This window comes from Cupressus sempervirens, chromosome 5 (genome assembly GCF_028749045.1).
Source record: "Cupressus sempervirens isolate cs-2001-9-10 chromosome 5, ASM2874904v1, whole genome shotgun sequence".
NCBI lineage: Eukaryota > Viridiplantae > Streptophyta > Pinopsida > Cupressales > Cupressaceae > Cupressus > Cupressus sempervirens.
In genome coordinates, this window is record NC_143122.1 from 399,679,093 (window position 1) to 399,698,026 (window position 18,934).

At 33.0% G+C, this 18,934-nt stretch overlaps 1 protein-coding gene across 1 annotated transcript; it reads right to left on the reverse strand.

Annotated features, from left to right (window-relative positions):
- Window positions 1-1,709: 1,709 nt before the first annotated feature.
- Window positions 1,710-6,411, reverse strand: LOC149556498 (vicilin Pin k 2.0101-like). Its single transcript, XM_089829861.1, has 6 exons — window positions 6,087-6,411; window positions 3,637-3,820; window positions 3,203-3,287; window positions 2,806-3,075; window positions 1,975-2,296; window positions 1,710-1,873 (listed from the first exon to the last, which is right to left on the reverse strand). Exons 1-6 carry the CDS (start codon window positions 6,409-6,411, stop codon window positions 1,710-1,712), a joined length of 1,350 nt encoding a protein of 449 aa, XP_089685987.1.
- Window positions 6,412-18,934: the final 12,523 nt, after the last annotated feature.

The following is an 18,934-nucleotide window of genomic DNA, read 5'->3' on the forward strand; positions in this document are numbered from 1 at the left end:
TATCTAGCTAAGGGAAGAAGTTTTTCATTTTGCATCGAGAAAAAAAAGGTGGAGTTATCTAGCTAAGGGAAGAAGTTTTTCATTTTGCATCGAGAAAAAAACATTTTGGAGCTATATATTGGTGTCTCTTGATGTAAAAGATGTCTCCTTTTCCTGATTATTTTTTCTTGATAAATTTCTATTATCCCTGTGTATTCTTTTCATCTAGTGCATGAAAAGACTTTTGATTTAATTAATAAAACTATAAAGGTTTCAACCATTTATTGGCTTCTTGAGTTTCGAATGGGTTGCACCCAAGGCTTATAGGCTTCTTGAGTTTCGAATGGGTTGCACCCAAGGCTTCTTGATTTAGGATGGGTTGAAGGATAACAAAAAAAATGAAGGTGGAGTTATTGGGCTAAGGAAGAAGTCTTGCATTTTGTATTTAGAAAAAAAGACATTTTGGAGCTATATACTGGTTGGAAAAATGACATTTTGGAGCTATAGTGTGTTCTTGGTGTACAAAATGTCTCCTTTTCCTGATTATCTCAAGATTTATTTTACTTGATAAAGTTCTATTATCCTAAAAAAAAAGATGTTTTTTCCTCTATTCTTTTCATCTAGTGCCCGAAAAGACTTTTGATAATTAATACAAATATATTGATCAATTTTATTTTTATATTATAATTGATATTTAAATATTAATATTTTCTTGGTGTAAAAGAAGTCTCTTGATTATCTTAGGATTTATTTTTGTAAAAGACAATTATCCCTGAAAAGATTATATATTTTTCTTTCCTCTATTCTTTTCTTATAGTGCTCATTCTGAATGGAGGACTTTTAATTTTGATAAAAATATAAAAGCCTCCGCTATTTAGTAATCAAATTTATTTATTTATTATAATTAATATTTAAATAAACAGATAAATTATTTCCCCAATTCTTTTCTTCTTTTAGTGCTCATTCTAAATAGAGGTGTAAAAACTCATTCCATTCTAGAGGTATGAAAACTTTTGGTTTGAATAAAAATATAAAAGCCTAAACTATTTATCAATCAAATTTATTTATTTATCATCAATCAAATTAAAAGATAAATTATTTTATAAAAATAAATAATAAGATTTTTCCTTTTAGTGCTTATTCTGAATGGAGGTGCAGCTCATTTTGAATTGGAAGTGTATTCTTTTCTTTTAGTGTTCATCTTGCATGGAGGTATTAAAACTTTTGATTTTAATAAAAATATAAAGACCTTTGCTATCTACTAGTCAAATTTATTTATTTATGATAATTCGTATTTAAATAAATAGATAAATAATTTTTTATAAAATAAATAATAATATTTTTCTTCTCTAAAAATACATGAATAACCATTCTATTAAAAAATGTCTATACAATATATTTCAATAATTATAATTATTTATTTATAGTGTTTGTAAACTATATTTAAATAATTATAATTAATTATTTATAAAAATAATATTTTAATTGATAATTATGATATGTTAGATGTCAAACATCTTTTAACACATACATTTTGATTGTTTGTTCTTGGACTCATATATATGGTTTGAAATAAGCCAACGAATATTTCTCAGGCAAAGAATATTTATTGGAACTCATTTATATTGATTCCTTTAGTCATCAAACTTGGGAAGAGATAGAAAACAAAATATTCACTCTCATTATTGTATAGATATCTACATATATAGTTGGATAATGTAGTAGTAAGCCTAGAGGGTGATTGGGCCTTGATCCCTACCACCCATGTGATTGGGTCCTCTCACAATCACTTCATTCCTTTGTGATTCCAAAATTCCACTAATCTCCTCTGGACGCATCCCAAAAGATCTCCCCACAACCAAATTGTCTAGCTCTTTAAGTACATTATTATTTCCTGCCCAAAAAAATAAGACAAAACACATATATAAGCAATCTCCTCTCCATTAGATTTAGATTTATTCTCAAAGACGTTTATTCTAGTGTATCATTATCTACCTGTAAGGAACTTCTTTATATTGCGATGGTCAGTGACCTCAAAGCATAAGACAAGAAGTGGACGATGTGAAGAAGCGATTATAGTGTTTGGATGACCTCTTGGAACCACAAAAAGGGTGCCTGGTCTCAATGATGCCCTCACTTTTTGGTAAGCAATGTCTCCTCCCTGTTCTCTCTCTTCTCCTTCTTCGTATTCACCTCCTCCTTGAGATCTTCCCCCTCTTGAAAGATGTGGGCATGCCATTTCCAAGGTCCCCTCACCACTCACAACTATGGCAAATTTGGTGGCTCTTGTATTGTAATTTGGAACTATCATGGATCCCTGTTGTCCAATAAGATGAAGGATACTTCATAAATCTTTTTCCAGCAAGACGAAGAATACTTCATAAATTAATATAAATTGTGAACAAGCCATCTATTAGTGTGATTTAATAGAGAACAAAGACGAAGTAATTTTACTAGCTTCACTTTTCCAATAAGTATTCCATATTAAATTGGTGAAAAGTAAGCATACACTAGAAATATAAAGTTAAATCATAATATCAATAGATGCTATCAAAAAATCTGGTTTATATTAGGCAAGAATCTACAATACAACCATAAATAGACAACTTCTAATAGTAAATTGTGAACTTCTTATGGTAAATTGTCTTGGGTTAGAATCTACTTTAACTTAATAAATAATGATAATAATTAATTACAGCACATGATGAAGCAGCTATAGACTGAACTCAATAAATAATGATAATAATTAATTACAAGACATAATTTATAATGATAATAATTAATTACAAGACATAATTTATACAGATGGAGCAGCCATAGACTTACAGACTCCAAGATTGCAGCTGCCACGACAGCGTTTAGTAAGCGTAACTGAGAATGCTCTCTTTCATCAACCTCAATAATCTTGCCATAGTTATTTTGGAAAGTTGGCCTGTGTCTTAAAATGTTGAAGGGAGTCTGCTCATGTCCCGCGGGCATTGATTCTCTTGATCGCCTTCTCGTTATCCTCTCCAACTCTTCGGGACGTAGTTGAATAATAGCTCCTGAATCATGCTTCTCTCCCCCACTCAACATTTGTTCCACACCTTCTTTGCTCTACAAATCACACACAAAAACATCCATCAATCAATCAATCAATTCCCTAGTAGATGAGGACATTTAGTTTAAATCATTTAACGTGGGTATTATTATTCTTCATCATCATGTATTTATTCGTGCTTACATTAAAGGCAGCTTCAAGAATTTCACGACTCATTGCTGAGAAAATAGATTCAGGATTTCTCACTCCTGCAACACATCCAATATATGTCAAAAATTACAATTCTTAAACATCACTTATTAAGGAAGAAATTAAACTTCAATCACGCCCACTCTTAAATATCACACACTAAAGAAAAATTAAGTATTTAATATTAAGTATTTAATATCACACACTGAAGAAAAATTAAGTATTTAAAACTTTTAACCGTCCAGTCACCTCCCTGTTGAATGTGACCCACAAAAGCTCTAATTTTTCTAGACCCACAAAACTTTGGTTAAATGTTGTTTAATTCTATGAAGCTTTGAGAATATGATTTCTATGGCCATGAATTACAGCCACCCATTTTTAATTGTACACCTTTTTATAGCAAACAAATAGAGTTAAACTGTATGCATGCCTGGTATTCTCCTGGAGTGGCTTTTGTGTAGAGAAGATTGACAAGTCGGAGTGTTTGTCGAGCACCGTTGTTGATGAGATAGAAAAGTTGGCCAGCGGGAACCACAAAAACATCTCCTTCCTCTATCTCCCTCTGCATACAATCGTTACTCTCCTGCTGCACGTACGCTATGTGACCACTTCCTGCCATGTACAATATTCATACATGACAAATCTTTTCATTCAACTGTCCAAGCTAATATTGTTTAAAATGCAGTGAAGTTTTAAGAGGGAATTTGGCCTCATTCCATTCTAATCCTTCAGAATCAAGAGCATATGAACAAATAAACAAATTTAGAATTCAACCAAACAAATAAATGGACAGAAAACAGACAATATACAAAGTTGAGAAATTCACCATTAATGGCTTCACTCAGAGGAAAAGTAGTGTAATCTCTGTTTTATTTATTGAACGTAACATTCAGTTGAGAAAATCACAGAATATTCAAAGTGAGGTTCATCATTAATGAATACAATTGAAGGAAAAGTGGGGTAATCTCCATTTTATTAAATTTAACACAATATACAGGGTTTCAAGGTTCACTATTAAGAAAAAAGTAGGGTAATCTCTATTTTATTAATTTGAACAAGGTTTAACATAGTAGTATAATCTGTATTTTTAATTAATTTGGACACACAATATACAAAGTTACAAGATTCACCACCAAGAGAAAACTTCAGTTTATTAATTTGAAAATAGAATACCACCAAGAGGAAAATTCAGTTTATTAATTTGAAAATAGAATACCACCAAGAGGAAAATTCAGTTTATTAATTTGAAAATAGAATATACAAAGTTACAAGGTTCACCATTAATGACGGTATTAATGACTAGATGGAGAGGAAAAGTAAGGTAATCTATTTTTTTTTTACTACATTAAGAGACTTGAGGAATATGATAAATTTAGGAAGAAACTTAGGAATATGATAAACTTAGAAATATAATAAGAAAAAAATTAATCAACTTTAATTATTTAAAACATTTTGAGAAAACTCCGTAGTTAAGCGCGCTCAGGCTGGAGTAGTACTGGGATGGGTGACCTTCCCGGGAAGTCTCGGTGCTTCACCCCTATTCTCACATAGATCCAATGAGTGTTAAGTGTTCCATTTATTCTCATGAGAGATGGATTCATGTTGAATCACTACTCATGAAACATGGGTCAATGAGTTTGACTCAAAATCACGCAGTTAAATCCTGATAGCCATACCACAATTTGACTTGCTATGGAAATTATCTCCTACTTATCACATTTTGACTATGTCAACAAAAAAAACTTAAGACAATCTATATTTTATGATATTGCTATGAGGATTTAACTGTGTAATTTTTGATAGCAATATCATAATTTGACTTGCTCTAGAAAACATCTCCTACTTATCAATTGATGAGCTTAAGGGGCTTTCTAATGAATGTCTCATAAGGCACAAGACTTCATCAAAGTTTCGCAAATAGGGTTGCAAGCAGTGTGAATCACTCCTCATGAAAGATGGATCAATAAGTTTGACTAAAAAACTATATAGTCAAATCTTGATAGAAATATCATAATATAATTTGCTTGAGAACTCCATAGTTAAGTGCGCTAAGTGTTCCATTTTTACTGCGCGTGTGAATCACTACTCATGAAACATGGATCAATGAGTTTGACTCAACAACTATATAGTTAAATCCGATAGGAATATCATAATATAATTTGACTTGTCTTACTTATTAATCTATATTTTATTAATTTTTGAAAAAGCAGGGCCACCTTAGACATCATATAATGAGGTAGAAACTAAGTCAAATTTGACAAACATCACATAGTAGCAAAAACACAATTAAGTTCTAAGAAAACCTTAGACATCATATAATAAGATAGAAATTAAGTCAAGTTTGACAAACATCACATATAGCAAAAACAAAATTAAGTTCTAAGAAAATAAGTAAACTTTGACATATATCAAATAGTAAAAAAAAAATAAAGCTTTAAAAAAGTAAGTCACTTGACTATTTTAGCTAAGAAGAGTAGGGTAATAGGATAAACCACTGTTAAAAAAGGTAATAAGATAATCTGTTTAAACATCAGATATTAATATGGCTTAAACGTCACACTAAGAATGATTCCTAAAACATACTAGGAATGATTCCTAATTTTTTAGATTAAAAGTGTTAAATAGTCAAAACTAACTTACTTTTTCCAATCTTACTGTGTTTTTTGGTTAATGTATAATGTTTAAAAAGAAATGACAAAAGACAAACCAAAAAGAAAAAAGGTCGAATGCTCCAAATGATGAAAAACAAAGAAGTTGAACAGACCAAAAAAGAAAGAACAGCTATTGAAATGCCATGAAGTTAATTCCAGCAGAATCCAACACAGTTTAAGACTACTCCCAAGACAACCTTAAATGAAAAAGAATTGAAGTTACTTACCTTCAACAACAATGAGCACCCAGTCTGCATCAATGTAGTGAGGTTTCATCATGGAGTTGGGCCTCATTTCAATGCAAGTGATTCTATAATTTTCAAGCCCTCTTAAAAGCTCAGATTGATGCCTGAAGTTAGGCAGAGCTTTGATTTCTCCACCTCTAGAGCTTTGAATAGTCCTGAACCTCTCTTTGTTATAGACATATGGATTATCTCCTCTTCCTCTTCCTCCTTCAGAAGAGCTGTATGTATCTGTTGCTATGCTCAACTCAGCAAAGGAGGAGAAAGATATTACTGCACAAGAAAAAACGAGGAGAGAAATGGGCACCATGATTTTTTCTTTTTTCTTGAGAAAGGGAGGTGGAATGCTCGAACTAGGCTGTGGGATTATATATAAATGGTTTTTCATGCAACCCATAGACACGTGGCAGTGAGAACCATTGGCATTTGTTGCAGAACAAGAATGACAGTCGAAAAATACTGAGAATGGTTATGGATCTTTTCGAGGTTCGTGATGATTGACAGGTTGACAATAATTTCAGGCCAAGGCTTTGAAAATTGCACACTTTGCACTGTAGCACATAGCACTGAAGCTCCATATGTCGACTGATATGGTATGTATTAAATTCTCTGATCGTTTTTCTTGTAATTTTTCATGCATTCTTAAGTTGCTTAAGATCACAAATTACAAACATAAATGTTAGGAGTTGACGCATTCTTGAATTTCTTGATTTCAATATAGAAAAAGTAGCAAGCCCATGGATTTTTTTGAAACATCTTCAAGAAGATGCTATGGTTTGCTTGAGCAGTACAAACTTACACCAACTCAAGATAGGGTTTATGCCATTACGATGAAGGGTCTTAGTTTCTCGTAAGGGAATAAAATCGAGGGTACTTGAGTAAATCTATGTTATAGAATGTGAAATTCATGTAACGTTTCAAGTTTTATAGGTATAGTTAGGGAAACGAATTTTTTAAAGGGTAATATAAGAATGCTTTTAAAGTTTAAGATATAATATTGATATATTGATAGTTGTAAGTGTCATGTCATGTATAACAAAATATATGATAATATCTTTATTACTTTAAGCAAGGGGATGCAAGTGGACGACTTTCAAATCAAATGGTTAGAGTTTTCATGATGATGATGATGATGTCTTAACTTATGATTATGTTATTCTATAAATACAACACAAGGCTTGGATGATCATTTAACCTAAATCCACTCCCTTAACACACACAAATCTCACGACATGAAGGCAAACCTTCCCGAGAAGTGGAACAACTAGGAGATGTAATACATTAACAAGTTAGAATGACTATCGAATTCCTAAACTTGGAGTAGATTAAGGATCACAACCACCTTCAATCCATTCGCCAAAATCGCAAATGACATCCAAATGTAGTCAGATGGCCTTAAAGAAGTTTCTCTATTATAAGTTACTAGCCTTCCACTAATTAGTGGTGTAGAGGCACAATGAAACTAGACAACTTAGACTCTCACCCACTCAACAAACTCTAAATTCTTCTCAAGAAAACAACTGCTTGTCCTAATTAGAGCACTCCTTTAAGACTCCACCTTATCTCCTTTGAACAACTCTCTTCTCTCACATGTTGCACAATGTCCCCTATGGGCTAGACGTATCATCAAGGCTTCAAAATGCTTCAAGCTTGTGGGAAGTGAATCACCATGCCTTCTACCATATTTTTGGGTCCAAACCAATTTTTTTCATAGGTTTTTTGCAAGGGTCTAGTTCATTTTTCAAAAATTGTCTTGGATTTGGCCTAATAGAAAAATTATCCTTAACTCAAAACTTCTCTGAAGGACACAAACTAATTAGTGATTTAAATACCTCTTTGGAAGGTCTCAAAGATTCCAAGGTTTTATATTCTAACCCTTCTGTCTAGTACCCTAACCCCAAGCTAGGTTTTTAAAGGTGATTCTAGGCCTAATTAGGTCTACAAAGAAAGTACCCCTTAGGCTCGTGATTCAATCAAACCAAATGATACAAAAATAGTATCAAGCCTCCTAGAAACTAAATTTGACAATATATCTTCTAAGATTGACTTCCCCTTTTCACACAAAAAATTGAATGGACCTTCCCAAATTATTCACTGATTTGATTTGAAACAAGTCCATAGGATTCCTAGCTCATGAATCCATACAACCAAATGAAAAAATCCAATCAATTCAATCACATACACAAAGTTGCATATGCAAAAAAACACCAAATTATAGGAAAATTCAGTTATCTTTTATTACTTCAATATTCAAAATCCAACAACTTTGTCTCCAATCAATCACAGAGGGCTTATATAGACCCAATATAACTATTTATCAAAATTCTTAACCGTTAGAGGGGGTTTGGCACCATGATTAACATTTTTGCAAAAGTGGTCACCAATGTTGCTTTAGAACATTTTGACGATATTGCAACTTTTGTACAATTTTTGTCCAATTTTCCAAAATTGGGTTGCTATCACCTAGGATTCAACTCAAATCATTCCTACATGCCAAACAAATTCAAAAATATCAAATCCCTCGTCTTCTATCATTCTACTCACCCTTTGACTAGATTTTACCATGTAGGCTTGTAAATGAAAAACATGCCAATGACCTTACAAGTAGGTTTTATTCCATTGAATTTCTTGTCAGAATGATCTTAGTGATGAATCTAACCTAATTAAAATCCCCCACATGAATTACATGGGTATTCATAGGTTTTCCTCTTGTTTATGGGGTGCTCTTGCACCATACTCCTTGGGTGACTTGATCTCAAGTCCTCTCAAGATGAGATGAGATCTTCTAAGCTTGAACTATGCTTCTTGATCTCTACTTCATCCATCCAAACTACATCTTCCTACGGGAGTCATTACACTTCACAAATAATTTCTTGTATGTAATCTTCCTTTTGTTTTTGACAATTGGTATGTCTAAGATCATTTCAAGATTCAAGGGTTATTGTAGTGGGAAATCATTGGTCAAATATTCATCTTTTTGCACTTGCACAACACTACCTGAATTGACATTTCCCTTGTCAAGTTTTAGATATGCAAAATTAAAAGGTGAGATATACCAAGGTTAGAAAGTAATTTAAGTTCATATGCATTAAACTCAAACTTTTGAAGTATCATTCAAGGTCCTAATTTTCTCATCATTGGTTTAGTATGTTTGCCTTTAGCTCTCATTCTTCAAATTTTCTCATAGTAGGTCTCCCACTTGAAATTGGACATCTCTTCTCTTCTTCCTTTTTCTTGCTCCTTATACTCATATGTATACCTTTTGAATGCATCTATTACTTGATCATGTATCTCCTTTATCCCCTTTGCAAACTATTCTCCATGATCACTATGTCTATTGCTTGGCAAGTACCTCATGAATTCTGAAATTTCTCTAAGATTCTTCACATAAAAAATCTGAAAATGACTCTTACTTGTGCTTCTATTCACCAAGTCATTGTATAATTTATACTCTTCTTGTGAGAGTACAAAATCACACTTTTCTCCATATTGCTTAGTGAGACATCTTAGCAAGTTCCCAAGTGACTTGTTTATAACTTTCATAAGTTGCATCACTAGTGCTCTTGCACAGCAAGAAATGTGACATCTTACTGAAATTTTCAACAAAAAGAAAGACATTATTGAATCCCCTTTGAAAACTAGGAGAATCCATGAAAAAATACATACTAACACTTTCCCAAGACTTGGATGTGATGGGTAGGCGTTGATATAAGCCATCATTTATTGTGGTTCCCTTTTCTTTTTGACATACGACACAAGTTTCCACAAATATCCTTGTATCATATTACATCTTTTGCTAGTAATAAAATATTTTAACCCACTTCAATGTCTTGTCCACACAAAAAATTCCACTAAGGCTTCCATAATGGTTCTCCTTTACACTACTTTTTCTCATAGATTACTTAGGTATGCAAAGCTGACTACCTTTAAAATAAGTCCATCTTGAATCAAATACTCAGAGTATTCTACATAATATGAAGTATAATGTTTAGAAAAAACCTTATAGATTTCATGGAAATCTTCATCTCCTTCATTCATACCTTTGAGGGATTCTATGCCAACACTGTGTAGTTAGGCTTCTTACATTGTTAGGGCTCTCTATCTTAGGGCATCTTCTACTTTCACTACAAAAATTTCTTTTCATTAGCTCCATTTTTGGCTCTTTTTTTTCTTCCACACACACTTTTATTGTAACCCTTTTCTATCTTGTTCAAAAGATGATGCTATTCCTAGCGCCACTCATGGTGTTCTTTATGTTGAGATGAAGGGTTTGGTGCCAATTTGGGAGCAACACAATCTCTATATCGATGCCAATTTTTCCACTTGTTTTGGTACCAAAATGAATGTTAGTTAGATAAGTAGGCACCAAATTAGGTACTATATTAAAGTATACATTTATAGTTCCTAGGTGCTATTTTAAAGTATCCATTTGTAGGCACAAAACTAGGTCGTATGCTAAAATATATAAATTGCAGTTAAGGAAAATGATTATACGATTGTAATGAAATGATTTTCATAACCTATATTAATTAACCAACAAATTATAATACATGCTGGTAACATAGGGAGACATGAGAAATATTACATGACCATGTCACTGTGTACCACATTACAATGAACTATATACATAGAAATTACTTGGTACTATGCTGAGGCAAAAAAAATGCTCAACACACCATTGCATAGAACCCATAATAAATTATGCATGTGTATTTATAAATGGGTTAAGTTATCACATCCCTGTAGACCTGAATTATAGTGGGAAATGGTTATGAGCTTTTGATGAGATGAACTGGTAGCCTAGGTTGGGTAAGTCACAATCTCTTTATGTTTTATGTAGGTTACTCAAAGTTATCTGACAATATATTAAAGAAAGAAGTGGTGGTATGAAGAATATGAGAAGAGATGTCATGACTGATGGAATGTTACAATTTCTGATCAAGAAATTATTCCCTTATGGCTTGTGGCTCAACCCTTTGAGTGTCACATTTAACTTCATATATACAAGGGAAAGGCCACAATGACAACTCTTGAAACCATTAGGATAGGTGTAAATCTTGGGATAGGTTTTGCTTCTTTTGAGGGTTTTAGAAGTGTGACAAATAGATTAAATACAAAAAGGGGAAATGCATAATCCACTAGTTTAAAGTTCTTCTAAACCTAAATTATTTTAATTTAATCACTTTTTTATTTTCCTAATCATATTTTCTTTCTAATTATTCTTGCTAATTATGATTAAAATGTGACCTCTAATCATGTGCACAATCACCTTTTTAACATGACCACCTCTCCATCTTTTTTCTCATCTAATCATTTTTAATTCCTCTCTTTGAAAGTGGAACTTTAGTTTTGCATGTTTTGTCTCTTAATCCTAGTCACTCATTCATTTTTCCTCTTCATCTTTGGCCAGTCCCCTTTTGCATCTTAATCTTGGTCATCAATTATTTTGCCCCTTAATCTCCTCCATCCAAGCTTATTCAATTTCTAGAAAAGGAGGTCTTTCTCTCATTCTTAGGATAATAATTATTATCTTGCATTAGAGAACTTGAGAACAAGTAGCATTATAGTACATTTTAACATTTCAATTTCTTAGCATAGTTGTTGTATTTGCATCATAGCTTAGATTTCAATACGTAAATTTTGGCTTAGGATTGATTTCATAGTTTAGTTGAATCTTCTAACTTCATTCTTATCTTAGTTTTCATTTGAATCTAGTTTGTTATTTTATTAAGTTTGCATTCATCCTCTTGTGAAGATTTGGCAAAAAAATTTCATACCTATTCTCAAAACCCTTCATTCATCATCTTAGTTTTCATTATAGATTGCATTTTCATTTGCATTTATAAGAAATCAATAGTGGAATTCATAATATTATTTTGGGGGAGCAAACCTACAAAATCTCTAAGATAAAATCAATCAATGTTTATTGGGTGCCCTTGTTTTAGCTAGTCAAAGATTGTGGTAAAAGTTTCTTGTGTGTTGCATGCTCATTTTTTCTTGCAATATATAGGTTGGATTTTTACCACTTACACGTTTAACTTTTTAACTAGAATACAAAGGCCACAATGACAACTATTGCAACTATTGGGGTAGGTGCAAATCTTGGGATAATTTTTGTTTCTTTTTTGTAGGTTTGGAAATGTGAGAAATAGCTTAAATACAAGAAGGAAAAATGTAGAACGAGATATGTGTGATATCTAAATTTGAGTATTTTCACTATTGGAAGGGATTGTTTCTTTGTTTGAATGCTAAGGATGGGGCTTGTTGAGGCTACAACAAAAAATTACCATAGCAAGAAGGGTTAGTCGGCCAAGCCATGTTGCAAGATATATATATATTTTAATTGTAGAGATACAAAAAGATTTGGACCTTATTGACTACTCTATCCACTTCTTGCAAATGCCTATGATCTCATAGATTACTACTTTGGTTCCATTTTCTGAGTAAAATGAAAATAAAAGAAAATTGTACACATACACATACATATATACAGACACATACACATACACATACACATATGCATAAACATATATATATATATATATATATATATATATATATATATATATATATATATATATATATATATATATATATATATATATATATATATATATATATATATATATATATATATATATATATATATATATATATGCATGCACATATATACATATATATAAATGTATACACATAAGTGTGTGTATATCTATATAATTCAAAACCATTTGATTTAAATTTTACCTTATATCTCTATCATAAAAATGAAATTAAAAATATTTTCAATACATTTTTTTTATACTAATGCTAACATTTATATTTTATTTTAAATATTTCCCTTTAATTTAAATTCTTAATTTTTTGTAAATAATCTTCATATAAATTTATAAATATTCTATTATTAGTCCTTGCCTATTGAACTAATATTTTTAGTAGAAACTCCTTCAATTAATTTGTGCACTTTCAAAAAAAATGAGGTTCTAAAGTTTGTCAAAGTTTTTATTTTTAAATTAATCTAAATTAATTTATGTTGATTTATTCCTATTTTCCTATTGGTCCCTCACAATTTTGCTAGGTTTATGTTATTTTCCTAATGAAAACAAATGTGAACATACATTATTGATTACATTTAATAGTTGTCACCCACATTCATTTAATGGTGAAGTGGTTGTCATAGGGAGGTTTTACCTGTAAACTCATAAACTAATAATTTTGTTCACATTAGATTGCCTTCAAATGTTCATGGAGTTAATTAATTCCATGACAATGACTGTGTCATGTTTGATCTTGATGCCGGATCACCACTTACGTGTGTAAATAACCTAGAGTGGAGGAAAAATAATCAAACGATGGGTCAATATACACCTTTTATAAAATTATGAGATTGTGTGTGTGTGTGTGTGTGTGTGTTTGTGTGTGTACAATGTAAAATTTAATTTAAAAAAAAATAAAATTAAAATGTTTCAAGTTTAATTTTTTTTAAGTTTTTATTTTTAAAGAGCAAATCAAAATAACACTCACAATATTTTTGAAATTATTTTCATGTATTATACAATTTAAAATAGATTTAATAAGTAAAAATATTAAAAAATATAATGTAAGCTTTTTTATTTGAATCTTTTTTATACTTATAGTTTTAAAAGTATTTTTTGAATTTATTCAAATAACAAATTAAAATATTAATAAAATTTAAATTGTGATAATATTTATATCATTAGTTTTTAAAATTATATTCATTATTATGTAATAGATAATTGATAGAGATTTTAGAAGATAAGGGGAAAGACTTGGAAGAGAAAGAGGTGGCTTGTGTGCTTAGCTGGTGTGAAGATGTTCCCCCAGCTACCAAGTTGATAGAAAAATCCACTACCTCTACTTCCTCACTTGGGGAAGAGGAGGGGAAATGGAAAACTTAGAGAAGGAAAACCAAAGTTTTAAAGAAACCTGAAGGGGGAAAGAAGTTGGAGTTAGATATGGGGAAATCAGGGAAACATAATAGAAGAATGAAACAAGTGGCAAGGGAGGTGGCTAGTGGCAGGCAACCTACTCTAGAGCCTATGACCAAGGGTAGAAAATGATTATTCTATCTTGGAATATGATGGGGTTGAATAGCCCTCTGAAGTAGGTTGCACTTAAGTAGCAACTATCTAATACAAGGATTGATATCCTTCTAATTTAGGAAGTTAAAATGACCAAGGCTACCCTAGAGAGTATTGTGAGTTATATCTCGCTAGGGGCCAATTTTTGTTATAGTGAAGTGGAGAGAGCATTAAGAGGTGTGGCTACCTTTTGGAACCCTAGTTTTGGTAAAGGGAATTTCATACATTGTTATAAGCATTGCCTTATTACAAAGCATAGGAAAGATGACAAGACTTGGAATGTCATTAATGTGTATGCCCCAATCTCAAGGCAAGGAAGAGGTTGGCTCTGGGAAGAATTCTCTAATTTCCTATCCCATTCCAGGAACATTTTCTACATGGGTGATTTTAATTCTCAACTATATCCCTCTGAGAAGGTTGGAGAAGCAGTGGATTTTACTGATAGTATGAAGGATTTGGCTGAGTTCATAAACAAAAATGACTTGATGGATATGGAGATGCATGATGTTAAGTTTACTTGGTCGAGTAATAAGAAGGGGGTTGAACTTATTCAAGTCAAACTGGACATACTCCTTGTCCCAACTGGCTAGGATGAGATGACCTTTTCTACTCTCATGGGATTACCAAGGGCGCTCTCGGATCACATCCCTATCATTTTTAATTGGAAAGAGGTGGTGCAGGCGGGCCCAACACCTTTTAGATATGAAATAATGTGGCAATCTCATCTAGACTTTTGTTCTTAGGTGGAGGAGTGGTTGGGTAGAAGAGTGGAAGGAACTGCAATAATCAGGTTGTCGGCTAAAATTGATAACGTGAGAAAGAATGTTTGACCATGAAAAAAGAGTTACTTTGGAGATATCTTTAAGATAAAGAAGGCAGTGGAAGGGAAGCTTGAGGAGCTCCAAAATGTGATGGGGGGGGGGGGGGGGGGGGGGGGGGGGGGGGCTTGGCTTCAGAGGACATGATTCTAGAAGAGGAAAACTATAGAAGGTTGTGGAAGGATACAATAATCAAAGAGGAAATTTTTTGGAAGCAAAGATTGAGAGTTTTATGGCTAAAGTTGGGAGATAGAAATACAAATTTTTTCCATAGATTAGCCTCCATCCATAAAAGGAGAAACATTATTGATGCTGTGATGGATGATAATAATATAAAGTTAACAAAAATGAAAGAGATAGGGAGCTGGGCTACCAGTTACTTCAAAAATTCTTATAAGGAGGAGCACATGGCCTTTAATAGGGAGGATGGGCAATGGTTGATTGATTCCATTCCCAATGTGATCTCAGTCGAGGAGAATGAGGAGCTTACATAGCTAGTCATTGAGGAGGAAGTTTGTAGAGCTATTTTCTCTATGAAATTTTACAAGTCCGTGGGCCTTGATGGTTTCCCCCTGACCTTCTTTCAACACTTTTGGGAGATTATAAAAGTTAGTCTAATTAGAGTAGCACATGATTTCTTCAGGACTAGGAAGTTACTCAAATGACTTAATAAAATATTCATAGTTTAGGTCCCAAAAATTAAGGACTTGGGGACTCTTTTTGATTTCATATCTATTAGCCTATGTAACACCACTTATAAGATCTTCTCTAAGATAATGGTGAATCGCTTAAAGCTGCTATTACACAAATTTATTGGGAAAACTTAGAATGGGTTTGTCTTAGGACATCAGATACTTGATGCTGCTATAACTACTCTTGAGGTGCTACATTCTATGGAGAAGAGTGGTAATCTAGGTATGGGTTTAAAGATATTTACAAAGCTTATGATAGGATTAATTGGACTTTCTTATATGATTTCATGACACAAATTGGTGTTATTTAGGGAGTTATAAAATTGATTAAATTGATGGTTGAGGCTATAAATTTAGTGGGGAAAGAGGTCTAAGTCAATGGGACCCTATTTCCCTTTCTCTCTTCGTCATGGTTGTAGAAGTGCTGAGAAGAGCATTCTTGAGAAAGATGGTAGGAAGGGAGATTAAAGGCATTAAACCTGCCATGTCACTATTGGTGGAGGTAATACAACAATTTGTGGATGATGTACTTTCCTAAATGGGGACTCTTAAGTGGTGGAAGAAAAAGCTTGGAAACATGTCTTGGATATATATACAATTAATGCAGAACAAAAATTAATTTGTATAAAAGTGAGGTTTTCTTCTTCAACACTGAGCTGGATATCTAGAGGAGGGTGATAAATATCCTGCAATGCAACACTGCCTCCCTCCCTGATATATACTTGGGTCTTCCTTTGATTGTCAAAGAGGTAAGCAATCACTTTGGGAATACCATTCTAGAAAAGATGAACAAGAAGTTGATGGGTGGAATGTTAAAACCTTGAGTAGTGCGAGTAAGCTACAACTTTTGACTTCATCCCTTCAAGGGATCTCAGTCTACTTCCTTTGGTCGAGGGGGTGGGTGAGAGAAGAACACATTAAGTTTGGTGAGTTGGTATATTGTCTATAAACCAAAAATAGAGGAGGTTTAGGTATTAGAAATATTTCTAACTTGAATAATGCTCTTCTTACTAAGGTTGGTGCAAACTAATGAAGGATGACGCTAATTGGTGTAAGATCTTAAAAGTTAAGTATCTGGGAAATTTGAAATTTACTCACTGCATTTGGAGAAATGACCTTCCTATGGGATCTAGAATTTTTGGTAACATATTAAAGAACAAAAGTTTACTTAGGGAAGGAGTGAGGTGGCTGGTGGCAGATGGTAATTAGATTAATTTTTGGGAGGGTACTTGACTTGTTGGGAAACCCCTAGTCTGAACGAAGTATGGTAGGCTCAGAGCCTACCTCCAGTTACAAGAAGGAAGTAAGGTGAGGATTTTTTTTGGACCGGGTAGGAGGTGGAAAAAGATACAATTGCAACATGGTCATTTAGATGGTGGAATTCTGGTGGAGGAACTAGAAGAGCTCCTCAATGGTTATAGAATCCTAGGGTTGGCTTAGAATGAAACCTTTATTTGGAAGGAGACCACGTCTGGATATTTTTTTGTTGGTTCTACCTATAGGATGATTTTTGAGAAAGATATGGAGCCTAAATGCTGGAGGAGAATCTAGCTTAGCTAGCTAATCCTAAAGGTAAATATTTGTTGGTGGATATCCATGCATGGGAAAATCCTTACCATTGATAACTTAAGGAAAGGGGATTCTAATTACCTAATAGATGCTACCTTTGTAAAAGTGAGGAAGTGAATATCCCCCATCTATTCTTAGATTTTAACTATGCTATTAATATATGGGGTAGGTTGTTACAAAAATTGGAAATGGTTTGGGTTGTTGATAAGGGGATAGATCAATTTGGTAAGTATTGGCAGTGGCCATTCCTCCACTCCCTCCTTATCCAAATGTGGAAAGTGATCCCCCCATGTCTGCTAGATAATTTGGAAGGAGAGAAACAATAGAGCTTTTAGAAATGAAGAGAGGAGTGAGGAGATTGTTATAGATATTATAATCAAGCTAATTGTGGAGAATATGAAGAATTGCAAGTGGAGGAAACTGATGGTTCCCCCCAATATGACTGAACAAAGGATTGCCAGGAACTAGAACCTTGAAGAAGGATTCATGGAGGTTGACAATTTCAAGCAACTTGCTAGAAAAAGGACAAGATGGAGACCCCTTAAGGAGAACTGAGTTAAATTTAATTTTGATGGTGCTGCGAGAAAGGAGGGTTCGGCTGGAGGGGGTATGGTTAGAGATAGTGAGGGTAGAATGCTTCTACCCTATGTTGGTAATCTAGGGAAAGTCTTGAATAATGTTGTGGAAGCTAGGGAACTCTTTTGGGGCTTGAAATTGGTTATCAATGTGGGATGGGAGAATTTGGAGATTGAAGGTGATTCAAATTTTTTTATTGAAATAGTGAAAGGAAACATGAAAGAGGGATGAGTCGTAAAAAAGGTGATAGAAGATATAAGGCATTTATTATTCATCCTGAAAAGATTGGAGTTGAAGCATATTTTTTGGGAGGGTAATGGGGTGACATACAAGATGGTAGCGTTAGATCCAAGTGTGCATGGCCTACATTGCTGGAGAGATTTTAGAGTATTACCAAATTTGGTAAGAGTTTTAGTGAATAAGGATATTATCCCATGATTAAGTATAGATGGAGAGATTTTTTGTATCTTAGTGACAACTCAGTGATAAGTGGACTGATGTGGTTGGATCATTATGGAAAGATGGCAAGGAATGATGAAACATATACTTACAATAATAAATTCCCATGGTTCAAAAGGGAAAGTATATCGAAGGACTATTTCGATGTATTTACTATGATTTTCTTGTGCATATCTTCGTACTTGGTGCTGAGTAAAAATTCAAATTTTAAAAGGTTTCAGATTATTAGGAATGATGGAAAAGAATGGATTTGGGGTAATGAAAATTGGCATGTGATAGCTAAGCCAAGATGTGACACAGACACTCATGAGAGAAAAGGCCTTTATGAGTACTTAGTGCAACCCATTTTTTCGCATAAGTGTGACTGGATTAATATTTGCCTTTAGTTTAGAGCTTTGAAAGAAGAGAGAATTCTAGTGAAGGTTGTAGATATGCAGGGAGATCTTGTGCATATTGAGCCTATTATGATTGAGGAAAGTGCCCAAAAACCCCTAATTTAGTAATGCTTAAAAAAAGGATGGTTTGGTCTCATTAATGGAGGCGTTGAATGACTTTGATGATAGTTGTTCTCAGCAATTTGTTAACTCTTGGGAGGATAGGAAGGTTACTATAAATGGTAT